The sequence below is a fragment of the Coptis chinensis genome, chromosome 8 (genome assembly GCF_015680905.1).
Source record: "Coptis chinensis isolate HL-2020 chromosome 8, ASM1568090v1, whole genome shotgun sequence".
Taxonomy (NCBI): Eukaryota; Viridiplantae; Streptophyta; class Magnoliopsida; order Ranunculales; family Ranunculaceae; genus Coptis; species Coptis chinensis.
The window spans coordinates 88,202,259-88,229,864 of NC_141463.1; the positions used below are offsets into that span (position 1 = coordinate 88,202,259).

General features: G+C 35.6%; 2 protein-coding genes, 1 long non-coding RNA gene and 1 pseudogene across 3 annotated transcripts; all 4 read right to left on the minus strand.

Annotated features, from left to right (window-relative positions):
* Window positions 1-11,827: 11,827 nt before the first annotated feature.
* Window positions 11,828-12,661, minus strand: LOC147483976 (uncharacterized). Its single transcript, XM_086579686.1, has one exon. The coding sequence runs from the start codon at window positions 12,659-12,661 to the stop codon at window positions 11,828-11,830; it is 834 nt and encodes a 277-aa protein (XP_086435812.1).
* Window positions 12,662-12,805: 144 nt separating this feature from the next.
* Window positions 12,806-13,728, minus strand: LOC147483977 (uncharacterized; annotated as a pseudogene).
* A 1,954-nt stretch (window positions 13,729-15,682) lies between these two features.
* LOC147483978 (uncharacterized) lies at window positions 15,683-16,826 on the minus strand. The gene is made up of 2 exons (XR_015205941.1): window positions 16,687-16,826; window positions 15,683-16,549 (listed from the first exon to the last, which is right to left on the minus strand). It is a non-coding gene; the product is annotated as an uncharacterized LOC147483978 (long non-coding RNA).
* A 520-nt stretch (window positions 16,827-17,346) lies between these two features.
* LOC147483979 (protein FAR1-RELATED SEQUENCE 5-like) lies at window positions 17,347-19,320 on the minus strand. Its single transcript, XM_086579687.1, has one exon. It carries the CDS (start codon window positions 19,318-19,320, stop codon window positions 17,347-17,349), a length of 1,974 nt encoding a protein of 657 aa, XP_086435813.1.
* Between the last annotated feature and the right edge of the window lie 8,286 nt (window positions 19,321-27,606).

The following is a 27,606-nucleotide window of genomic DNA, read 5'->3' on the forward strand; positions in this document are numbered from 1 at the left end:
AAAATCCTTTGAGTTGGGCTTGTGCCTAGTTATTAATTGGCTGGGCTTTAGTTCTTTTAGTTGGGCTTGGGCCGGTATTTTAGCTTTTGTTTCTTTGGGCAAGTTTTAATTTTATGTGGGTTGGTCCTTATGTTTTCAAGTGGGTCGGGTGGAGTAAATAGATTGGTTTAGACTTTTGGGCTTGGGCCCATGCTATGCTTTGGTTTTGTTTTTTGTTAGTTGGGTTAGGACCATGGGTTGAACTGTTTTAAGTATGGGTTTGGGTTAGGACCTGTTTGGATAACCACTGGTTTAGGACTGTTGACTGTTGACTGTTGGGCTTGACCCTTTGACTTGTTGATCGTTGACCTTTGACTTGTTGACCGTTGATTTTTGAATGTTGACTTTTCGGACTTTTGACATAGTAAATTTTGTGGACAAATCTAATAATAGGATGTTGTCGAAACTTGCATAAACATGTTTGTAATTATCTAATAAAGCTTTGACGTGGTTTTATGCAATTATATATATTGGCATTGATGGATTTTGATTTTAACTATGTGGCTGATAAGAACTACGAAGGCTTGATTCCAATCTTAAAAGATTTGGATATGTAGGCAGTTTTGAACAAAAGTGCAGCCACTATATCTATAATATATATATTAGTTTGTGTGATAACTATGTGATTGTGTTAGAAATTACTGTTATTTTGAGACTACATAAATATATATGTGTGAGATAGAAGTTGTATATGAATATAGACTTTAGTATATGTGGATATGTTTTGGACATTAGTGTGTGTGGACTTGAATTTGGGCTAATGAACTATTTGTTTACGATATTGTGTATATAAGTGTGGTTATGTAAATTGTATTTGTTTGATTATAAGTCTGTTTACATTCAATGATATTTAAGTGTTTGATTTGCCTTGACGCGCGAAAATGAATCTCTGCATGTATGGTCTGTTTTGACATGAGTAATGCTAGTATAATTATAATTGATAATAATGTTTTAATGTGTCGCCCACATCTTTAGAACTCTCCACGCCTTAGGATTTGGTAATGAGATATTATGACTTGTGATGTCATGTGATAGATGGGTATTCATTGAATGTGTCATGAATGACCCGGGTATTCATTGAATGTGCCATGAATGACCCAATAGTTTGGACTGCCCTAGAGATGAACTAAGGTATTCGCCTTACGGGTTGGTTGTATTCCTTGAATGTACAGGAATGTAGGTTTGGGTATTCCTTGAATGTGGCGGGAATTACTCAGGGTATTTATTGAATGTGCCATGAATGGCCCGTTAATGTTATGATGGGTATTCCTTGAATGTGGTGGGAATGACCCAAGGTATTCATTGAATGTGCCATGAATGACCTGAGATTTTATGGCCAAAGAGGTTGTGATTATGTGTATGGAAAGCCCAGAGATGGCTGTGACTCATAAGTTACGAATTTACAAGATGAAAGTATGTTTCCTCGAGGCGATATCCCGCTTGGGATATATGTCTTGTAGTGGTACTCGGTGTGAGTGAGGCACACGGATATGTGTGATTTGGCAAATGTGTGTAGTGCAAATCGTGGAGTAGGAACTAAAGGTTGGGCTGTGTCTTTGAATAAATGAGTCAACAAGATAATTAATAAACAAAGTAAAAACATTGATTTTACGTGTGATGGAGTTATTATATGTGATGTATATGATTTCTTATGAGAAATATATATGTGGTTTGTATGAGTTGATACTCACAAGGGATGAATGTACTCCTTGGGTGTGATATTTCCCCGTTCTCATAAGTAGACGAGTGGTTTTTAAGTAAAAGTATATGAATTGTGTGATGTTATGGATGTAAAGTGTGACTGTGAATAATATTAGTAAATGATTGTGATTTCTATGTGACTGTGAAATAACTATAACTTGATATGTTATTACGAAAATATTAATGACTTGTGATAGTCTGAGATCTATGGTTATGCACGCAGAAACCTTATGACGTAATGATATCATATGAATGACTACCCTTGAAATAGGTATTATGATAAGTGGTATTTTCCGAATATGCGGGACGAACCAGGTCATATCAATTAGACTTAAATGTCTTAAATGAGGTTTGGTTATAAATGGAAATTTGAGTGGCTGAGATAAATCATTTTATTGTGATGTCTAACTCGTTTTTTGCGGGGAGGGTAGGATCTATTAATCTTTTCTGCAGGGACGTAAATATTCTACCCTAAGACGACGTGTTGGCTTAAAGATAAGGTATATCAAACTCAGATTTAATTAGGTTATCATATGTGCATTTAATAAATGGAATGTAAGTGGTATTTATGTTGTGAGTTATTTTGGAAAGTGGGAATAATGAGTACTGTTATATGAGATTCTTGGAATTTGTATATTGGGGGTGAAATCTTACTTGGGAAGAAACTACACGCTGTTTTGGAAAACAGAACTATATTGTCTTTCAAGTTGAAATAGTTGGTAATATTATATTTTATTAATTTGAAAGATTATTATATATATTTTGCTGTTAGTCTACTCATACCAGCAAATTCAATTTGCTGACCTATGTTTGCTTTGTTTTGCAACATGGGTGTGTTCTTGGGAACATAGATGGTGGAGTGCAGTGGATAAGGACACGTGATTTGGAGTTGCTCTTGGAGTCTTACGGTTTAAGATTTTTACGAAGGGATGCGGTTTTGTTTTGAGATAGATGTAATAGAGTTGGTTAGTTTCTTTGCAGTTTAATAATGTGATTTAAGGATTTGTTCATTTTAGTTTTCTTTGTTTCAGTTTTGTTTACTAGATTTTGGACCCGGGCTTACGCTCGGGATCTATTAAATATTTTGTATGTTGAAAAGGCTTTACAAAATGTCTCACATATATTTTCGAATCAGAACATATTTTTATTGAAAATAAACCGAAATATGTTAATGAGCAACGATTATGGTGCATAAGTACTTAGAAACTAAGATCAAATTGAGATTGCCTCTTCACTTTGTAGTTTAGGATATTAATCCATAATTTTCAAATAGAATTATCTTAAACACGATCTAGCTTGTATAATAGTTTTCTTAGATTTATGGTGATTTAGCAGCAAATTTTCGAATCAGAATATCTTTTTATTGAAAATAAACCGAAATACGTTAATGAGCAGCGATTATGGTGTATAAGTACTTGAAAACTAAGGGATCAAATTGTGATAGCCTATTCACTTTGTTGTTTAGGATATTAATCCGTAATTTTCAAATGAAATTATCTTAAACTCGATCTAGCTTGTATAATAGTTTTATTAGATTTATGGTGATTTAGCGGTAAATCATCACCGCTCAGCATACGTACTAATGTGTACAAATCACTAAAACAGATTGATTGTTTCCATATTCTCAAATAATACACTACTCCCACTTGAAAATATTTATCACATGAACGTGTCCTACAAACGGGTGCCGTTATATTAAATTATTCTAAAAAATAATAGCAACTATGCATAGCTATGAGATATGAAAATTATATATATTAATTACTCATTTAAATTTCTTGCACCACTCTCTATAAAAAGGAATCATCAAACCTTGATAAAATTCATCGACTTCTTTTTATTGTTATGTTTAACAATAGAAGTAAGTTTGATTGAAGTTTTGTGAGAATGTCCAATGTGGCGAAGATAATATTGAAGCTACTTGAATAACAAGACATTTCCTATCATAATAAAAGAATTATAATAAACACTACTTAAAATGCAAAACTATATTTGTCGAGACATTTATTCCCCCTACATATAATACAAATATGTTTTAGGGTTATTAGTTCAATGCATTTGCATCAAGTTTCTGATTTTCCATTAATTATTTTTTGAGGTTAGTTTAATGTAGTACGTTGCATCCAGTTTCCAAATTCTCATTAATTATTCTTTGAGGTTAGTTCAATGCAGTTGCATCAAGTTTCCAATTTCCCATTCATTATTATTTGAGGTTAGTTCACTGCAATTGCATCCACTTTATGATTTTCCGTTAGTTATTCATTAAGATTAATTCAGTACAGTTGCATCCAGTTGTCCATGTTTCGTTAATTAGTATTTGAGATTAGTTCATTACATTTGCATCCAGGTTCCAGTCTCCCGTTAATTACTCTTTGAGGGTAGTTCAATACATCTGCATTCAGTTTCTGATTTTCCGTTAATTGTTTTTCTAGGTTAGTTCGATATATAGTTTACAATTGCTATACAATTTGCATACATGTAAGAGTCTGTTTTTATAAACTCATTTTTGTTTTGGGTTCCTAATTACTCGTAATTACTCATGTGAGAAGGCTAAAAAAGCGGACATTTATGTTTTGAGGTCAATGCGATACAGTTACATCCGACTTCTGATTTCCAGTTAACTATTTTTTGAGATTATTTCAATATATTTGCATCAAATTTCTGATTTCCCGTTAGTTAATCTCTGATTTTAGTTTAATGCAGTTACATCCAGTTTTTGGTTTTTCGTTAATTATTCTTTGAGGTTAGTTCAATGTAATTGCATTCAATTTCTGATTTTATGTTAATTGTTCTTTTAGGTTAGTTTAATGCATTTACATCAAGCTTTCGATTTCCCGTTAATTATTTTTTGAGATTAGTTTAATGCAGTTACATCAAATTTATAATTTCCCGTTAATTATTTATTTAGGTTAGTTCAGTGCAGTTTCATCTATTTTTCAATGTTTCGCTAATTAGTCTTTGAGATTAGTTCATTGCATCTGGATCCAGTTTTCGATTTTTCATTAATAAATCTTTAAGGTTAGTTCAATACATCTGCATCTAGTTTCTGATTATTTATGTTTTGAGATTAATTCGATGCAACAATATCCGATTTCTTATTTCCCGTTAATTATTCTTTGAGATTATTTCAATGCATTTGCATTTAGTTTCCGATTTTCCACCAATTATTCTATGAGATTAGTTCAATGCAGTTGCATTCGATTTTTGATTTTATGTTAATTATTTTTTGAGTTTAGTTCAATGCATTTGTATCCAGTTTCCGGTTTCCCATTAATTATTATCTAAGGTTTGTTTGATGTATTTGCATACCGTTTCCTATTTCTCATTAAATATTTTTAAAGGATTTGCATCCAATTTCTAATTTTCCGTTAGTTATTATCTGACGTTAGTTTAATGCAATTGCACTCAGTTTCCGATTTATAGTTAATTACTTTTTGAGTTTAGTTTATTGCATTTGCATAAAGTTTCCGATTTCCCGTTAATTACTCTTTGAGCTCAGTTATATATTTGAATTCAATTTTTGATTTCCTTTTAATTATCCATTGTGGTGTGTAATACCAACGTCTACTAATCCATCTGTAGTGTCCTTGCAAACATGACATAAAAAGTAAATTATGCTTGATTTACTATATGTGGGATCATTGAAGATTATCCAGTTCCCGATTTCCCATTAATTATTCTTTAAATTATGCATGACTCACTATGTGGAATCTTCAAAGATTATCTACGAATGGGTGTTGTTATATTAATTATTCTGAAAAATATTTGCAAATATGCAGAACTATTATATATTAATATTATATTGATCACTTAACCAAATTTCTTATAACGTGAAAACCTCACTTTCCATTAGAAAAAAAGAACTTGCCTTTGATAAAACCCTTCAACTTCATTTTGTTGTTTAATAATAGAAGTTTGATTGAAGTTTTGTGAGATTGCCTAATAAGGTGAAGTTCATATATATATATTGAAGCTACTTGAATAACAAGGAGTTCCCAATCATACGGTAAGAGATAAGATAAACATCATTTTAAATGCAAAATTATACTTATCGAGACATTCTCACAACATATAACCCAACTATATTTTGAGATTAGTTTAATGCATTTGCATCTAGTTTCTGATTTTCCATTATTTATATTTTGAGGTTAGTTCAATGCAGTTGCATCCAATTTCCAATTCCCGTTATTTATTATTTTAGATCAGTTCAATGTAGTTGTATCCAGTTTCTGATTTTTTGTTAATTATTCTTTTTGATTAGTTCAATACATTTGCATCCAATTTCCAATTTCATGTTAATTGTTCTTTGAGGTCAATTCAATGCATTTGCATCTAGTTTCTGATTTCCTGTTACTTATTTTGTGAGATTAGTTTAATGTATTTGCATCCAGTTTCTGATTTCTCGTTTATTATTTGATAAAGTTGTATTTGCATCTAGTTTCCGATTTCCCGTTAATTATTGTTTGAGCTTAGTTCAGTGAATTTGTATCCAGTTTTCGATTTCCCTTTAATTATTTCTTGAGGTTAGTTCAATGCATTTACATCCATTTTATTTTTTAAGATTAGTTCAGTGCAGTTGCATCCGGTTTTCGATTTCCCGTTAATTATTTTTTAAGATTAATTCCACACATTTGCATCATATTTCCAATTTATAATTTTTTTTTTAGGTTAGTTCAATGCAATTGCATCTAGTTTCCGATTTCCAGTTAATTTAATCTTTGAGGGTTAGCTCAATGCATTTGCATCTAGTTTTCGATTTTCCGACAATTATTTTTTTTATGTTAGTTTGATGTATTTGCATCCAAATTTTGATTTTTCGTTAATTATTATTTGAGGTTAGTTTAATGCAGTTGTATCCATATTCTAATTTTCTATTAATTACTTTTTAAGATTAGTTTAATGCTTGCATTTGTATCCAGTTTCTGATTTCCCGTTAAATATTACTTGAGGTTAGTTCGATGCATTTGCATCCAGTTTTTGGTTCCCTATTAATTGTTTTTTAACGTTAGTTTCATTCAGTATTATATATTTTTTAAAATATTTTTCATTATTGCTTTGCTGTTATTTTTTTTTTCATTTTCTATTATATATTTTGCGATGTTATTTTTTGTATAATTGTTTTTAACTATGTTTTGAGGCCGTGTTAAGGACATATTCGAAATAAGTCGGTGTTTTATCATAGACACTAAAATTGTATGATTTGTAATAAAGAATTAGTTTTTACAAATCACCTATGTTTTAACAATTTTTTTATTTGATCAAATATATAAAAATTGGAACACTAAAAGTGTTTGATTCGTTATAGAAAATTATCTTTTACAAATCACCTATTTTTTAACAATTTTTTTTATTTGATCAAATATATAAGAATTGGAAATACAATCAAACTCTCTAAATATAAAAATTAGAAATACACTCAAACTCTCCGAAGAGGTTCCCATGCCACATAGGAGAGAGAAAATCCTCCATTAGAGGTCTTTGTTTTAGTATATAGACTAGATTTTGGACCCGGACATACGCCCGGGATCTATTAAATATTTTGTGTGCTGAAAATGCTTTACAAAATGTCTCACACAAATTTCCGAAACAGAATATATTTTTATTGAAAATAAACCGAAATATGTTAATAACCAACGATTATGGTGCATAAGTATTTGGAAACTAATTAAGGAATCAAATTGAGATAGCCTCTTCACTTTGTGGTTTAGGATATTAATCCGTAATTTTCAAATAGAATTATCTTAAACTCGATCTAGCTTATATAATTGTTTTATTATATTTATGGTGATTTAGTGGCAAATTTTCGAATCAGAATATATTTTTATTAAAAATAAACCGAAATACGTTAATGAGCAGTGGTTATGGTGTATAAGTACTTGGAAACTAATTGATCAAATTGAGATAGCCCATTCACTTTGTGGTTTAGGATATTAATCCATAATTTTCAAATAGAATTATATTAAACTCGATCTAGCTTGTATAATAGTTTTCTTAGATTTATGGTGATTTAGCGGCAAATTTTTGAATCAGAATATATTTTTATTGAAAATAAACCGAAATACGTTAATGAGCAGCGATTATGGTGCATAAGTACTTGGAAACTAAGGGATCAAATTGAGATAGCCTATTCACTTTGTGGTTTAGAATATTAATCTGTAATTTTCAAATGGAATTATTTTAAACTCGATCTAGCTTGTATAATAGTTTTATTAGATTTATGGTGATTTAGCGGTAAATCATCACCGTTCGGCTTACGTACTAATGTGTACAAATCACTAAAACAGATTGATTGTTTCCATATCCTCAAAGAATATACTACTCCCACTTGAAAAGATTTATCATATGCACGTGTCCTACGAACGGGTGTCGTTATATTAAATTATTCTAAAAAATATTAGCAACTATCCATAGTTATGAAATATGAAAATTATATTAATTACTCATTTAAATTTCTTGCACCACTCTCTATAAAAAGGAAGCACCAAACCTTGATAAAACTATTCGATTTTTTTTTTTTTTATTGTTAGGTTTAATAATAGAAGTTTGATTGAAGTTTTGTGAGAATGCCTAATGTGGCGAAGATAATATTGAAGCTACTTGAATAGCAAGGTATTCCCAATCACAATAAAAAGAATTATAATAAACACTACTTAAAATGCAAAACTATATTTGTCGAGACATTTATTCCCCATACATAAAATACAAATATGTTTTCGAGTTATTAGTTCAATGCATTTGCATCAAGTTTCTGATTTTCCATTAATTATTCTTTGAGCACCCAAACTCTCCAAATATAGGAATTAAAAATACACTCAAACTCTCCAAAGAGGTTACATGTGCGTGGGATTGTAGGCTATTAAAAAATACTATCTTTCATATTAGAGTGTCACATATGATAGAAAAAAGGTTAACTCTCATATTAGAGTGCCACATAGGAGAGAGAAAATCCCCCTTTAAAGGTCTCTGCTTTAGTATATAGATAGTAGATAGTAGATATCGTGTTTGATAACAAGATTTTGGATTTTGTTTCACCCTGGGTTTCCAAATAATTGAATATAATTGTTTTAAATATTGTCTGGAAATTTGGAGTGTGACAATGGGATTGGACTTTATTTCGTCTCAATCTACAGTCAAATTCCTTGAGGAAATTAAAAATGTGAAAGCCGCAAGACGAACGCTATTTATTCTACTTTGTTGAGCTTAGAGATAGTCTTACTACTTTGCTTACTGACGACATTGTTCACTAAAAAGCCATCCCTAAGCAGCATTTCGATCGGAGAATTTTTAGGGCATTTTTACTTTTGCTTCGTAACATGTATAGAATGATTGTGGACCTATTTATTTATTAAGTAGGGAGGGAATATTTTCGGTGCATAAGTGCATTGTGGCGATATTGGTATGTCATCTTTTCATGGTCTTTAATAGTTTAATACACTATTTCATGTTTAGATTGAACTTGGGGTGAGCCTAATCGGCTAATCCCAATTACATTTCAACTAATTTTGGATCTAAAATTAAACAGATGCTAGCATGTGGCCTTAACAATCTTTGCAACAAAATTTACGCCGTACTGCTAAAACTTCTTCAGTTGCACTGGTTCTCAAGAATCTCAACTAAACAACTTTCTTCACTTACTATCACGCTGTGCACAGAGCTTACAACCATTCTAAAGTACATATGGAGTTGTTGACTACACCGTTTTTTTTTTGATAATCAACCTGTTTATTTATATATAATACTTGCAGAAGAATATTTACTCTCTCGACCTCCAATACGTCCATCAGCCAACATGGTGGCAGTGTAAGCCACTCAGAACGTGGAGGGAGTTTATCGGCGTTAGAGGTTAACATATGTGTCAATGTGTGACTACATTGTTGACTGTTCAAGAACCTGACTTCATCCATGACATGACTTTGCAGGGAAAAAACTAAGGAGAGCTGAATACTGGATTGCTATTGGAATGAACCCACATACTGATGAACGAGAGGATGGGGTCGCTACAAATGGTTTGTGACTGGTGATTAGGCTGGTGGACTGGCCTGGCATAAAAGTCTCGGCGAGTTTTAGTATGAAGTGAACAACTTTAGCTCATGACTATCTCTTGAAAATTTTCTCCATTCCACATAATATCCCTTTGAGGTATGGTTGCATCATTAACACAGTCGAAAAGAACAAATGCCAACAGTGGATTGATTTATGGTAACCACGACCAAAAGAACATGTGAATAATAATTCTGAAGCAACTTTTGTTCAAGGACAATAAAGGACGAAAAGCAGAAGTGCTTATTAAAGTCCTTCGTGACAATCAGTTGGAGCTTGATCTCTTAATCGAAGCTCAAAGCCCCAAAAAGCAAAGATACCAGCAATCGACATGAAGGGGTAGTCACTCAAAAAATGCAAGTGAATTAGTGAATATATATACTAGGACAGATGAAGATGCTTTAGAGAAAATTAACTCTTTAAAAACTAAGACTAGATATGCTATGTCAGGTATGAACAGGGACGGAGCCAGGAATCTTACCTAGGGGGGCGAGTGTATACGGATAATCAAAATACGAAATTCCACGAGAGGGTCTTAAGTCTTAACATTCTCGATTTCACGTAACAAAGTGCTTGAACATGTCATATGGAACATCATGGTTCCCTAAACAAGTTTAAGCGTCAATTACCAAGCTAAAAATAAGTTCTTACATGAGCCAGAGGCACACTGACAACTTTGACAAATAAAAGAGTTAGTGCAGAGGATAATTTGGCACGGCATGCAGTAGGCTCATCAACTCCTGACCAACAATGCAGAAAAATGGAAAATCGATGGTGTTTCATAGCAAGGATGCCAGGTGGTTTTGTGATGTGTTCTCTCAGACTCCATGAACTTGGAGCTATAATGTTTTTCTGGAAAGAACCATCTACTAGAGCATATCTACTCATTTCGACGAAGGCCAGAAAATATAGGAAAACTCACTTATTTTAACTATCACTTATGCAAAGATGGGCAACCACAATTATGTTCTGACCAACACATGTGCCAAAGCAACAAATATTTTAGAGTTCCACATAACAATCAAGAAATTAACGATAAGGCAGAGGAACAAACTTCTTTTTTTAACTTGTTTGAAACAATGTTTTTTAGTTTCTGAGCTCATATCTACAACAAAGAGTAAATTAAATGAGAAGGAAAACCTTGGATCCTTTTCGCCATCTGCCCTTGGGTATAACAAGTGACATCTTTGGATGGTAATGCACGTCCTTTGCATCGAGAAAGCTAGAACAAAGGCAGTTAAAACATCACACAAATTGAATATATCATTCTTATAACTTTTTACAATTAATCTTTATACCACAAAGATACAGAGTTCTTGCAAGTACACATCCACAAAGCAAGGAGAAGACATCAAATAATTGTGGATGTAACTGAAGTTATACAAGGGAACACAACTGCATAAAGAAAAACTTAATTAGCAAACTAGATTTAACACTCAAAATCCAACAAAAACGTCCATGCATACCTTTACAGAAACAAAATGACTGCAAATAAACAATAGGTTGAAAAGGAAAAGGAGGATATAGCCTTATGTCAAGCACGTCAAGGATAGAACTTAATAGAATAATAGGTACTGACAACACAATAAGCAAAACACGAAATTATAAACTCAAGTTCGGTAGAGATCACCTTATTGTTCACTTCCATACATCTTGTCGCCGTGATTGGGAGCTATATTGACGGTCCGGCAAATGCCACGAGTTACAAGGCTTGAAAACAAAAATTAATAAACAATTTAGCACCACTTCTATTTTTTCATTCTTCGAGTACAAATTCACTCACACTATACTATAGTCCAACATATAAATTAAGAACCAGAAAATAACTTATACACCGACAATATAAGTAAACAATAATCACACACACCACATTTGGATTGACAGCTTCTGCATACATATATTTGTCATCAAAAAGTATTATTACAAAATCAAAGAGGATATACAATTAATCATGATCACTTGTATCTACAGACCACATTTACAAACAAAAAGGAGCTATTAGTCTATTAGCCTATATCCTCCTATACAAAAAGATCGAACAAGGAGCTCAAGTAGTCAAGTCAGGCATTTGAAGTCGCTCTCGCCGAGTTTTCTTCAAGACATCAAAAGCATCTATGATAGAATCTGTATCAAATTGTCTAGCAATATCTTTCTCAATAAACACGAGCAAAGAATTTGCTAGATAATCATCTTCCATCCTATTACGCAGCCTAGTCTTTACAATCCTCATTGCTGAAAATGCACGTTCCGATGTAGCAGTTGAAACAGGTAAAGTCAACACAAGACGAATCAGTCTATCTATAAGATGATAAATTGTTGACTTTCCTGTTTCTACCAAAACTTGACACAGCTTGGAAATGGTTGACAAATTTTGAAACTTAGAGTGTACGAGAATGTCATTCTCATAGTTTTGCAATTGGTATCTCAAGTGGAACTTTTCTTGCTCGGTGAAATCCATAGGATAATAATTATTTGCAAGCTCGCAAATATCATTAATTTTGAATGATCTATAATTGTTCCTGGGATCTAAAGCCGAGCTAAGAACAAGCAATCTCATTACATCCTCCTTAAACCTATGATTTAATTCTTGCAGCTGTGAATCAATTGTACCCATGAAAATTTCAACTCGAAAATGATGCCCATTGGTAAGGGAATCTTGAGTACGACCTCGTCCTCGACCTCCCATGTAAATACCAACCATATCAGGAATGAGAATGTGATGATCTCTACAAAACAACTCAACTTTCGCTAAAAAAGTAACCCAACCATCAGCTCGTAATTTTTGAATAAGTGTTTTGGTTGAGGACACCAAGTGCATTGCATTTAATATATCTTGTGACTTGTGTTGCAAAGCTTGGCAAAGGTCATCAGTAATCTCCATGATTTCCCTCATAAGATGGAGGATAAATACAAACTCAAAAGTAGTAATTACATCATACACTCCATCTGCCTCTGCACGTTGACTTGCTGTCGCTCCATCATTAATTACCGACTTAAGACGTACATGTTAAGCTAAACAACGTTATCAAACTGGAAATGGAACCCAAATGCGAACCCCATTGAGTATCCCCGATCTTTTCAAAGTCGTTACTTGGTTTTTCCTAATCGCGGTTTCAAACTCATCATTAATAGCAAGCAAGTGTGCAATTTCAGCAGCTCTAGCATCTCTCAACTGATCATTTCTTTTGCAGGAGGCACCAACTACATTGACTACAACATGCAAGTGGGGAAAAAAATTGCCAAATAGGTTTAACATCTTTAGCTACTGCAATTAGTGCTATTTGGAGGCGGTGAGCAAAACAATGGACATAGTACATAAAAAGGACACTCAATAGAGAATAAAGCTTGCAACCCAGCCACTTCACCACGCATATTACTCGCACCGTCATATCCTTGCCCACGAATATTTTGCACACTAAGTTCATGGCGAGAAAGGACTTTGCATATTGCTTCTTTCAAAGTTGCCGACATGGTATCTTTCACATGAACTATATCAAAGAATCTGCTCCGCGACTAAACCATGTTTATCGGCTAATCTCAAAACAATTGCCATCTGCTCCTTTTTGATTCATCTCGAAGCTTCATCCACTATAATACAAAACTTCTCATCACTAATCTCCTCACGAATAAACTTGCGTATTTTGTCCGACAAAGCGGTAAGAATCTGCCTTTGAGTTGTAGGAGAAGTATAGGTACAATTTTTAGGAGCATTATCCAAAACTGTAGCATCAACATCTTTGTTATACGAAGCCAATAACTTTATCATTTCAAGAAGGTTCCCTCGGTTGTTAGAAATTTTGCTTTCATCGCGGCCTCTAAGAGCAGAACCTTGGAGTGTAAGATATCTAACCACATCCGTCGTTGTTCCAAGCCCTAATCGAAAGTACTAGCAATCTGCTTAGAAGTTTGTTTTTCAACAATATTCTCAATATGTTGCTTTTGTTTCATTAGGCTATATCAACACCCAATAGCAACTCTATGTATCGAGTTCGGACCCTTTCCGACATGAGATAAAAGAGCACAATTCTGGCCATCATCTTTTTTTTTTTCCACGAAGAAAATCCGCCAACCATGAACACACTAGCTCGAGGCGTTGAGATGGCTTTGTGAAGAGGAAGCAGGGAAGGCAAAAGGCACGATTTTTAAATTCAGAGTACTCCAACCAATCACGGAAATGATTTGTACCAACTTTCTTGAAAGCAACGATGATTCTTATCATGAAGAAAATGCTGATTTGTTGGAGGCTTAGGTTGACATGGTCCAAAGAATGATATAAGCGTCTAATCTCATCACGTTGAGAACTTGGATAATCCCATATTTGTTTTCTCAACCCCGGATCCCTTACTAAAGAAGTGTCAACTTCTTGAGAGTCCACTCTACGAGTTCCGAAGGACCCGGCTTCTTCGGATAAAACTCCGGAAGCTTCAGGCGGACCAACTTCTTGAGATTCAACGATGTTGCTATGGAAGGTCCAACAATTTCAGGTTCAACTCTAGGAGCATTGGAAGAGCCACCTTCTTCGAGTTCAACTCTTGGAGCATTGGAAAAGCCACCTTCTTCAGTTCAACTCTAGGAGCTTTAGAAGGGCGCCGAGTAAAGTCTGAATCAAGTGTATTTTTCCTCATGAATAACAAGTCCAAATACGAGAGGAACTCCCATAGGTTTTCTACACTTGGTCAATTTGCTCAACTAGTCGATCGTTAAGCCACTCAACTAGTCGATCGTTAAGCGAAAACGCAGACACAAATTGACAAACATCAAAACATAAATACCCAAATGACATATTATCGGACGCCCGGACTTCCAAGCCAATATCGATTATATCACATCAACTCGTTTTTTCGAAGTCACCAATGTAAATTTGTAATTAATTAAAAGATTATAATACAACACCGTCAACGAAAGTAACGCCAAAATCAGAGTAAGTTAAATATCAATTTCATTTTTAATAATTAATATAGTACAGGTTAAATAAATAAAATTACAACCGTAAGCTAGGAAGGTTAAAACAAAAGAAAACTTACAAAGTGGCGAGAGTAATCGAGTAAGTGAAGCCCAACTTTTGGAATAGTCCCATTCAAAAGCTACGAGTCGAGGGCTCTGCGAGAGAGATAAATTAAGTAAAGACCGAACTTTGCTTTCAAGTGTTTCTAGCGTTTTTTGGGCAAAGTCGCAAAGATGATCACAAATTCACAATTCTCCACAGAGATAAATGTTATGTAAAGTGTGCACTGCACTCGCCACTAGCCCACTACCTGTTGGGCCAAATACGATGAGGCCCATGAAACTTGAGTCTCTTATTGGGTCCGGGCTGCTATAGTTTAGCCCATAATTGGACTCTTTATAGCTTTACTGGTAGCGTGCAAAAAAAGTCAAATAGGAAAAATGTTCCCGGCTTACATTTTAAACCTTGACCTGTTATTTTGAGGGGGGCGAGCCTCTATGTATTCAGAAAATTTTCATACCGATAATACATAAAATATAATGGTTCTTCAAAACCTTTGGGGGCGATCGCTCCCCCCTCCCCCTCCTACATCTATGCCCAGAACTTTCACTGTGGGGATCGCTATTTGGATCACAAATTCACAACATTGGGTTGCTCGTTTGAGGTGTATACTGACAAAAGTTGGTGATGAAGTCAATGCACGAATCATACAACAGCTATGGCAACACGAGTAATACTATACACACCAACAGTTTTACCAACAAACAACACTAACTGACGTGGTTACCCCAATTTGACTAAATTTTTACTGACTAGGATTTCTAGTAACAAAACAAAGCCTAAATAATTTTTGCCTCCGCTCTGTTTCACGAGTACTCCTGTTTCATTTCCAATTTTATTTTCCCTCCACCCATCGTGATTTCCACTAACAGGCAAAAAAAACATGAAACTCTTAACTAAGAAGATTAGAGAGAGAGATACAAATTCATCAAAATAACACCAAAATTAACTCAACTTTTGCACCAGTAGCTAACAGCCTAACACAATAGACACCAGTAGCTAACACAAAACAAACACCAATTTGCCATCAACCTACATGTAATCCATTTACAATCCACTGGTTCAAAATTTCAGAGACACCAAGAGTGGTTCAAACTATTGCAGCCTAACACAAAATAGACACCAGTAGCTAACACAAAACAAACACCAATTTGCCATCAACCTACAAGTAATCCATTTACAATCCACTAGTTCAAAACTTCAGAGACGCCAAGAGTGGTTCAAACTATTGCACCAGTAGCTAACGCAACTGTCTTGGTTCCCTTGATGAGTCTTTATTGAGAAAAACGTTTAGCTTTTTAGATTGGATTTCATTACTAGTATGAAACATAGATGGTGGTGTACAAGCACCAAACTGACGAACTAGGTGGTGAGATCCAAGATGTCCATGATCACTTAACTGTTGAGGTGTGAAGTGCCCCTGCTTCCGATACGTTAAAAAATTGAAATAAGTGAACCAGTTAAGAAATTAGAACAAATAAAAAAATTACAAATAAATAAGTACACAAAAAATGTCTGTGTGTTTATCAAACCATGAGTAGTGAATGAAATTCTCCAAATCTTGGTTGGTTGAGCATCAATGAACCTAAAGGATTGCATTGCTCCTATTCCAAACATTAGGTCAATAAAAAAATATAAAATAATAATACCTACAGCAACACTAGATAAGAAGATAACAACATTGCATACCATATTTTGAAAATTTTGTTGTATGTTATATATGTTGGAGTCATATATCGAGCCATTTAGATCTGGTAGTACATTCTGGAACACAAACGAAAAATTATGTATAAGAAATCACAAAGCATCAATCAATTATTAGCTTAGGAAAACATAAAATAACATCTACTCACATGATGCTTTAAGAAAGAAGTTACTACATACTATATACACAAACATACCTTTTTATGTATAGTTTTCTGAATTCCTTCAGCGAAACTTGGTTGAGCAGAATTTTTCATGTTAAAGCCTCGCATCTTCTGCGGTTATATTGTGTTGCAAATATTGTTAAACTCTTGGAGTGTATTTGGTTGTTCAAAAATAGGTTATGTAATCCAATGTTGCGTTGCATAACCCTGCAACCAAACAAGTCAATTCAAATATTTAAGTGGCAACCCATAATGAAGAAGCTAAACAAATTAACCATCTCTTGATTTACCTTTGAGGTTATACTCTCTTGTATTGTCAGATGATCATATGCAGGGGCATTGCTTGCATTAAGCATATTTCTCCCTTCCTCAAAATTTAACGAGTGAAAATCCTAGAAAAAAGTAAAGTAACAATAAGTTCTTAGCTTTGGGAAAAAAAAAATCATCTATAAAGTAAGAGAACTATGAAATTAAACAGGACAAGTGAACACTACTACCTTCCTTGCATTTTCCTTGCTAGGTAAAGTCTTCATATTATTTTTCCCTTTGTTTAGTCTCTGAACAATTTTTTCGAGATTAGTTTGTTTCTTTTTAAATGGTCCTCGCCCCTTGCACCGAACAGCCAAAGGAGTAAGAATATTTTGACCATCTCCATATGCTGGTGAAACGGTGTTCTTCTTTTCTAAACAAAGCTTAGCCCCCACAAGCACCATTATCATGACTAAAGTTCTCTTTTAAAGTATGTACATGCACCACCAATTCCTTATACCTGTCTTCACAATCTACTACCATATCCGCAACCTCTTCAAAAGCACAACACAATTCATCAAAACGACGTGATTCAGGTTTGGCGGACCGTTCGTCATAACTAATCTTAATTTTGGTGTGTCTCCGTTTGATATTTTTATTCCACCTTCGTAAGATGTACTTATCTGGTACTTGGTAAATCTTCTTGTGTAGTAAAACCATAATAGAATGTCTGCATACTATCCCCCTAAATTGAAACAACCGACAATTGCAATCAACTTCTTTGAGATCCCCATTAAACCTAACCTTAAATGTGGCTCTGCGAAGGCTAGCTCCAAATGGTACATCTTCATTTACTTCGTATTCTTCATCTTCTTTACACATAGATAAATCACAACAAATTTTCCCTCTCAACTCTTCTTGGAACTCTAGAAATTTTGTCATCGTATAAGCACCTTGAAATTGCTTCTCCATATCATAAGGACTTATACAAGGGAGCCTCGATTTAAAAGAATTAAAATCTTCTTGATTTTCTTTTTCCACCTTACTTCGCAAAGCATTTTCATATTGTCCAACAAACTGCGTGAGAGTAGTTTTTGAATTAACATAACCATCAAAGAAAGCATTCATGCTCTCGCTTCGTTGTGTGGTTGACATTCCAGCCCAAAAGTTGTCTTTCACTAATGCAGGCACCCAACGATCTCTTTCCTTGTACAACCCTCCTAACCATTCATTGCTTTCGAGATTGTACTTTAAAATGAATCCGCACCAGTTTTCTTCAAATTCTTCTTTTGTTAAAGAATCATAGACTGCAACTTGCATACAAAATTTGATTGATTCATACTCATTATATCCTCTCAATTTTTCGGGCAATTTTTTCATGATATGCCACAAGCACCACCGATGTCGCGCATTAGGAAAAACAATAGCTATGGTGTTTTGCATTGCTCTATCTTGATCTGTAATTATTGCACTTGGAGGACATCCATGCATACATGCTAGCCAAGATTTAAATAGCCATTCATATGTCTTGGTATCTTCCCTTGAGATAAGACCACAACCTAACAACACTGATTGACCATGGTGGTTCACCCCCACGAAAGGAGCGAATGGCATGTCGTACTTATTTGTTAAGTATGTTGCATCAAATGTAATAACATCGCCAAACTCTTTGCAAGCTGCCCTACACCTACCATCTACCCAAAACACATTCCTCAATCGACCTTCATCGTCTAAATCCATCGTGTGAAAAAACTCAGAATTCTCAGTTTGCATTTTTAAAAAGTAACTGTGCATAGCATTAGCATCTCCTTCTCCAAGTTGCAAACGACGAAACTTTTCAACATAATTTCTACAGTCTTTCTCTAAATATGACAAGTTCTCATGACCTTTTGCTTCAAAAACAAATGAATTGATACTCTTATTCAGACGGATGCCGGATTCGTCATTGGTTTCAAGCCTTCTCTTCACTTTTGGTGTAAGTTTCCTATTGCATCTATAAAACCTGGATTTGCTCGGACTTAAACCATGGTAATGTCCAAGTATTGCAGAGGTTATTATCCACTTTCCATCAAGGCGAAGAGCTGCTGTAATTCTAGCTTTGCAATCTGTTTTTGATATTGGGCGCATATTAACTAGACTTTTTGATGTGCGCCGAACCTTTCCTTCACGCGAACAAACTATCGTCAAATACTTCACATCCCCATTATCATCTTTGGTGTTGCTTCTTTTACAAATACCAAATCCCAACTCTTTTTCGTATCTTGTATAAAATTCAAGAAGGTCATTAATGGAGCTAAACGACATTCCCACTGCAGGCTTCTTAACTGTGAGTTCTACATTAATTGTTTTATCCACTTCATTCCCTTCGGTTTCTCCCATCACCTCTTTATTTGAAAAATTATCTGGTACTTCTTCCATTGTTGTTCTAACGGCACCAAAAAATGAACGAACACTACACTGGAAAATAAAAAATGAAAAACAATTTTAGAAAAGGTACTACAAAATAATGGTGAAAACAAATTTTGTGTGTTTTTAAAACTAAGTAGAATGGAGATGAAAGTTAAGAGGAAAAAAAATGAACATGAACATAGCACACTCATCTATAAGAGAAATAAAAAATTATAAACTGACCTAGAATTTTTGGCTGGAGAAAATAGTATTCTTGGAGAAAATTTTACTGTCGTTAATCATACTTTGCTGGAGCCAGAAGGAAAATAAAACGCAGTGGAGGGAAAATGGAATTCGGAGTGAATAGAGAGGAGAATTACTTAGCTTTGTTTTGTTGTTAGTGGAAATCCTAATCAGCAAAAATTTAGTCAAATTGGGGTAACCACTTCAGTTAGTGTTGTTTGTTGGTAAAACTGTTGGTGTGTATAGTATTACTCATGGCAACACTGGAAGATCAACTGAGCGGGAAGTCTACTAAATATGTCGATGATAATATCATATGGGAGATCAACTGCCTCGGTTTGAGTAAACAAGCTTAATATACGCCCCCAAATTAAAAGGGCCCAACTCATGCAAGGTACATTTATACCCATAATATCTGTGATAAAAACTGAAGTTAGGTATATTGTGAAAAAATAAGATAATTTGTAAAAATATCTAGAAAAAGATAATAATTTAAAATATATAGCGCTACAAATTGTGCCGCAAGTCTTTTCTGAATGCAAATCCTATAATAAAAATTCATTAGAGCATAGCTCTTGTCCTTTTCCGTATAATTTACTATAGCTTAGTCATATATTAGTTTCCTCGGAATAAATACTAACAACCTTAATAGTAATAGTAAAAGGAAGGGTTATGGTACAGAGTGCCTAACAAAGTCATAGTATGTGATTTAGTAACTAAAACATGGCATATGATCCCAACTGCACTTCGACCAAAAATTTCCTCAATTACAGTAGTCACGATGACGATCTCTGTTGATGCATGCACTCTAGCAACATTTGAAATAGTGGCTCTTGAAACTCAACCTTAATAGTGAAAGATAGAATACTTTCCAGCAATTCAAATTCTTTGTAAGCCTATCAGAGACTCACATAACTAGAAATCCCTTTTCATTGGACACTGTTGTGAATATATGACTGCGGAAACAACGTTACCCACAACAAACAGATCAATCCAACACAAGGATCGATCCTTCTCAATAGACAAGACTTCAACACCCTCCAAGCAATATCCCAACACTTCTCAATATCAAATAATAAGCATATAAAGTAAAGCAATTAATGTAAAAGAAGAACAAACCACAAGACGAGATATATCGTGGTTCGGCAATTTGCCCCTCACGTCCACTTCGCGAAGTTCCAAGCTTTACTAGATGTCCGGAGTAACAGATTACAAGTCTCTCAATTCACTCACAAAGAATGAATACTCAACTCACAAAGAATTGCTCTCTTATAATCTCTCTCTTTCTTGGTTTTCGGAAAAGTTAGGTTTCTACAGAAAAAACCTATTTTTATACTATTTCAGAAAAGCTTCCGAAACAGTGAATTTCGGGCTGAAATTGGTTGGAGCTGGTGGTCGCCATCAGAGCGTGGTGCTTCAAAACACTGGAGGGTCGCGCCCATCGGAGGCCATTGTCACCAAGTACGGTACGGGTTTAAAACGGTATACTTGAAAAAAACTTAGTTCGTGTTTTAAACGGAACGTCTCAAGAAAAAAACGGAAAAAAAAAAAAAAAAACGTGGGGCATAAAAAAAACGGGTTTAAAACGGTAAAACGGGTTTAAAACGATAATAACGATAATATACGTAAAAAGAAACGGTAAAAACCGATGATAAATAATATAATAGATAAGGAGTTTGATTTTCTATAAAAGTGGGAAAAAAAAATAGACACATAAAATAACAATAATACAAATGAAAGAAAATTCAAATACATGAAAGTATCAAATTATCATTACTCATCTAAATACTAGAAGTTTTAGATTCAGTGCCAAAACACTATTCAAAATAAGATACTACTAATTACCAACCATAATGGCATAATTAAGTACTACAAATAAGTTAATAACTTTAAAATTTTCAATTAATTATTAATAGTCTAAAGCAAAATAGAACGGTCTCAATAAGTCAATCTAACGCCCACTCTTCAAAAAGGTAAACTCCAAAACCCTTTTCTTTTCTAGCGTTTTTTTAAAAAAAAAAAAAAAAAAAGTTTTAAACGGGAGATTTTCAAAATCTCGGGTTTTAAACGTTTAAAACGGGTTTAAATCGTTTAAAACGGGTTTAAAACGTTTAAAACGCATTTTGTTGAAAAACCCGGGTTTTAAACTGGAACCAGACGCCTTGGCAATATCTCGGGTTTTAAACGCGTTTTAAACCCGTATTTGGTGACAATGTCGGAGGCGCAGGTGCGCTCTAGACATGAAAGAGAAAAAAAACGCCCTTTTTCTCTACATTCTCCACCTCGGTGAGGTTTTAACACATAAAACCAAACCGAACACATCCAGCAATAATACATCCAGTAGGAACACATCCAGCAAGGAAGACTCGTAGTCAACTTCCCCGAAGGGCTATGCCCACACAGGGATCTTTCAAACATGTAAGATTTGAAGCAAGTCCAAACAGTGTTGGAACTTAACTCCGGTGACAACTTTCGTTAGCATATCAGCAGGATTGTCATGGGTGTCCACTTTCTCAAGTGCTACATCACCATCCTCAATGACATCCCGTAATAAAGTGATAACGGACATCAATATGCTTGGTCCGAGCATGATAACTTGGTTCTTCGCCAAATGAATAGCACTCTGACTATCACAATACAAAGCAACACCGTTTCGCTTCAATACCCATATCATCTAGAAGACCACCGGCCATAGTGCCTCTTTTCAATCGCCTCTGCCACGCCATATACTCGCCCGGTAGTAGATAGAGCAATCAGAAATGTAGCATAGACCTCCAACTAACCGTGCACCATGCATCATAAACACATAACCGGTGAGTCGATCGTCGTCTATCTAGATCACCGCATAATCGAATCCACAAACCCAATCGACATAACAAGTGCCTCCACCATAAGTTAATCCCACATCCAAGGTACCCTTCAAGTACTTTAGTACCATTTCATCGCCTCCCCAATGTCGCTTCCTAGGCTTTTGCCATATACCTGCTTACAACACTAACTGCCTGTGAAATGTCTGGGCGTGTGCACACCATAGCATACATCAAACTACCCACGGCACTTGCATAAGGAACATTAGCCATATGCTTTTGTTCCTCCAATCGAACTAGGGAGAGAACGTAGCTGAAAGCCTAAAATGCCCAGCTAAAGGTGTAGAAACCGACTTTGCATTCTCCATACCAAATCGTGAAATTACTTTCTGAAGGTATTTCTTCTGAGATACAACTATCCGTCGCTTCTTCCTATCTCTGTCAATCTCCATGCCCAGTATCTTCTTGGCTCCACCTAAGTCTTTCATCTCAAACTCAGAGCTAAGTTGAGATTTTAACTTGTCTATCTCCACCATGCTTTTGAAAGCAATAAGCATGTCATCCACATAAAGCAGGAGATAGATGAAGTCATTACCACGAAGCCTTATAAAGTAGACACAGCAGTCATACTTACTTCGGGTGTACTCATGTTGCATCATGAATATGTCAAAGTACTTGTACCATTGCCTGGGTGATTGCTTTAATCCGTACAGTGACCGATTCAATTTGCATACATAATCTTCTTTCTCAGCAACGACAAACCCTTCAGGTTGTCTCATATAAATCTCTTCTTCCAAGTCCCCATGCAAGAAAGCAGTTTTCCACATCAAGTTGCTCTAACTCCAAGTTGAAGTGAGCAACTAAACTCAATAACACATTTAATGGGCGATGTTTGACCACCGGGAAAATACCTCATTGTAGTCGACTCCTTCCTTCCTCGCGGAAAACCCTTTTGCTACCACTCTTTGCCCAAGACCCGATCTTTGTCGGACTCGGAATGACCTCTTTCTTTTCGAACACCCATTTATTGCCGATAGTCCTTTTGCCCTTCGGGTAATAAAACTAGGTCCCATGTGTGATTTTTATCAAGAGATTCCATCTCGCTTGCATAGCTACCACCCAATCTCTGTAATGAGCATCTCTAATGCCTTCCTTGAAGCTATCGCTCATCATCTTCGATATTCGAAGACATATGCCACTAAATCCACCGACCATGGTGTTTCACCGGCTTCGTGCCCATACTTGTGCACTTCTTTAACTTGTCTCTCGTGGCTAGTGGTCGCCCACTACAAGTTGCGGATGCTCTTCCTCTTCTTCCCTGTTCTTTGTGTGGTTCCATGATTTGGTACCTCATCATGATCTAACCAGTCATCATCTGGCGCATCGGACAACTCAAGCTCAAGAGTTTGAACTTCTATAGACTCACCATTACGCCTAGCTACCGGAAACTTCATGAAAGATAAACGAAAGTCTCATCAAAGGTAACATCTCTGGCGACCCGGGGAACTTGTGGTCTTCTAGACACCACAATCTATATCCCTTTACCCCATTTGCGAAGCCTAAGAATATGGCCTTCTTAGCTCTAGGATCTAGCTTGTTGTCCCTCACATGGTAGTAAGCTATCGATCCAAACACTCGCAAAATACTATAATCAACTGGGTTACTTGACCACACCTCATAAGGTGTCCTGCAATCTATAGCTGGTACTGGTGACCTATTATACAGGTAACACGCCATGGACCTTTGATTCCGCCCAATACTCTTTGCCTGGGACCGGCATTAGACAATAAACATCTTGCTCTTTCAAGCAAAGTTCTATTCATCCTCTCTGCCATTCCATTCTGCTGGCGTGGCGTGTATCGATCGGGTCTCAAAGAAACCGGGTAATTCGTCGCAAGACGAACTCTTGGAAAGGTCCATAGGTATACTCAGTACCATTGTCAGACCGTAATGTCTTTACCTTCCTATCAATGCGATTCTCAACCCTTGCCTTCCACTTCTTAAATGTCTCAAACACTTCATCTTTTCGATTTCATCATATACACCCACACATAGCAGTATAATCATCAATGAATGAGACATAATAGCGGTTACCTCCTTTGGAAACCACCACGGAGGGTCCCCTAAACATCCATTATGCACATAGTCAAGGATGCTGTTGTCGTGTGCTTGCTTCGACTTGAACTTGACTCTGACCGCTTCCCATAGACGCAATGCTCACAGAACCCCATACTTGGCTTCTTCAAGTTCTTCAAGAACCTCGCTTTGCACAACTCGGACAAACCCTTTTCACTCATATGCCCTAAACGATATGCCATATCTTACACTTTCGGAATCATTACTACATGCACCCACTGCTACATCGCCTATCACCGTACTACCTATCAGAGTATACAAGGTTCCATATTTTTTACCCTTCATAACAACTAAAGAGCCATTAACAATATTTAGGACTCCACTTTCGCCCACAAACTTGTGGCCTTTGGAGTCCAAGGTACCAAGAGAAATAAGACTTTTCTTTAGCTCAGGAACATGTCTCACATCGTTTGAAGTCCTCACTACACCATCATACATCTTGACCCGTATAGTTCCAATTCCTATCCTCTTACAAGCAACGCCATTACCCATTAAAACGGAACCACCATCAATGCTCTCATAAGAAGTAAACCACTTTCTATTCGGGCACATATGATAGGAACATCCGGAATCAAGAATCCACCTTTCGGTCATATAGTCTTGTGTGGACACACGTAGACCGAACTCATCCTCTTCGTGAGCACAAGCATAATTTGCCTCAATTTTTGCCTTACCTTTCTTGACCATCATCTCTTGTTCTCTTTCTTGGTGAGGACAATTACTTCGCGTAATGTCCCTTTTCATTGCAATTGTAAAGATCGTACATGTTTTAAAGGCTTCTTTGACTTGGACCTAGAATTCTCATTACTTGAATAATTTTGTTCATATGAATTTTCCTCTTGCCACTATCCCCCGACTCGCATCAATGCTATTCTACCGCGTGTTTTATTCATCAACTCATAAGAAAGAAGTGCACTCTGAACTTTGTCAAGATCGGCGACTTCTCGTTCATGAATGTAGTCATTAGATGCTCATAGCTTTCGGCAAGGAGAATATTAAACATGCCGCTTGATCCTCATCATCCATCTTCATACCAACATTCAAATAATCCGCTAGACGTCGACGGAACTCACTAACGTGCTATTGCATCGTTGAACCATCGACCATCATGTACCAATAAAGACGCTTCTTAAGGTACATCTTGTTCGATCATGCTCTTGGTCATATACATAGACTCTAGTTTGAGCCAAATACCGGCAATGCGGTATTTTCTTCCATCACACTATACATGACCTCATTAGCAAGACATAACCGGATTGATGAACAAGCCCAAGATCGAACTTTTCCCAATCATCATTACTCATACTCATACTTTAGATTTAATCCCCTTTAAAGCCTTGTACAAACCTTTTGGATGAGGATGTCCTTTACTTGGACTTGCCAAATCCCAAAGTTATTCTTCCCATTAAACTTCTCTACTTCAAACCTTGCGTTTGACATCTTGGGAGCCATGTTTCAAGTTACACACAATAACCAAAAAAAAATTTCACCTCGGAATTTAATCGAACACCTTGTCTACACAAATTTCGAGCACTAAACTCAAAATCCTAGATCGTATACCTACGCTCCGATACCAATTGTTGTGAATATATGACTGCGGAAACAACGTTACCCACAACAAACGGATCAATCCAACACAAGGATCGATCCTTCTCAATAGACAAGACTTCAACACCCTCTAAGCAATATCTTAACACTTCTCAATATCAAATAATAAGCATATAAAGTAAAGCAATTAATGTAAAAGAAGAACAAACCACAAGACGAGATATATCGTGGTTCGGCAGAATTTGCCTACGCCCACATCGCGAAGTTCCAAGCTTTACTAGATGTCCAGGAGTAACAGATTACAAGTCTCTCAATTCACTCACAAAGAATGAATACTCAACTCACAAAGAATTGCTCTCTTTATAATCTCTATTTCTTGGTTTTCGGAAAAGTTAGGTTTCTACGGAAAAACCTATTTTTATATTATTTCGGAAAAGCTTCGAAACGATTGAATTTCGGATCGAATTGGTTGGGCGCTGGTCGCGCTTCATCAGCTGGTGCTTCAAAACACCTGAGAGAATTCAGCGCCATCTGAGGCGCTAGCATCTAGACATGAAAGAGAAAAAAAACGCCCTTTTTCTCTATAGACACCAAATTAAAGTCTAAGAATAATAATAATAATAATAATAATAAATAAAACAGTGTTACGCACTTGGGCATTAAATAGCACTTGGGCATTAAATATACATATTTGTTACCAAAGAAGTCTCTTCATCATTTGACATATCTACCAGAAATGTCCAGCTAAATAGCACCCCTTATCTTCTAACACTATAGAAAGTACAAACGAAGGTGTACTGTACACGAGTTTCACAGATTCAATCATGACCCGGTACGTCCTATATATCAGCATCTCGAACGGGGCTGTAAATTTACATTACATCTCTACTTACACACCACCTGGGTGCCAGCAGCATTTATGCACTATACATGAGTGGAAATCTCTCACACACGAGATATGATTTATCCTGAATCTTATAATACATAAAAGAAAATATTACTACTTAAGACACGAGATATGATTTATTCTGAATCTCAGTATGTTATGACTAAGATTCAATCTACGTCATATTTATATATCACAGATTAAGCCAAGCCAATATGGGAGTTTTACAGATGAGTAACGGGAGGTATATGTCGGCATGTGGCAACCTAATTGAGAACTAGCATCCTATTAAGATGCATACATTAGTCCTAAGAAAAAGATGACATTGTTGGTAAGACTTGAAAGTTTTTAAACTGGACTAATTCCTTGTGGTACTGAGCCCTACTTCGTTCAACCATATTACAGGAAATATATTGTACTATACCGAACCCAATAGTCCAACTCAATCTTAAAAGCCATTTTGTTACATATTTAACATCAACATCAACTCATTAATTAATTTGTTCGGTGTAGTTGTCCTAGATGCAAGGGTGCAGTATGAGCAACCTGAAGGTGTCTTTACACCACAGAACAGATTGATGGAAATTGTTGGCACTGGATTTACCTTAACTAACAACAATAACTCCAGTATTATATACACAGGACCAAATTGAAGCAAACCCAGATCAAAATCCAACAGCAACAGTCAAAGCAAAT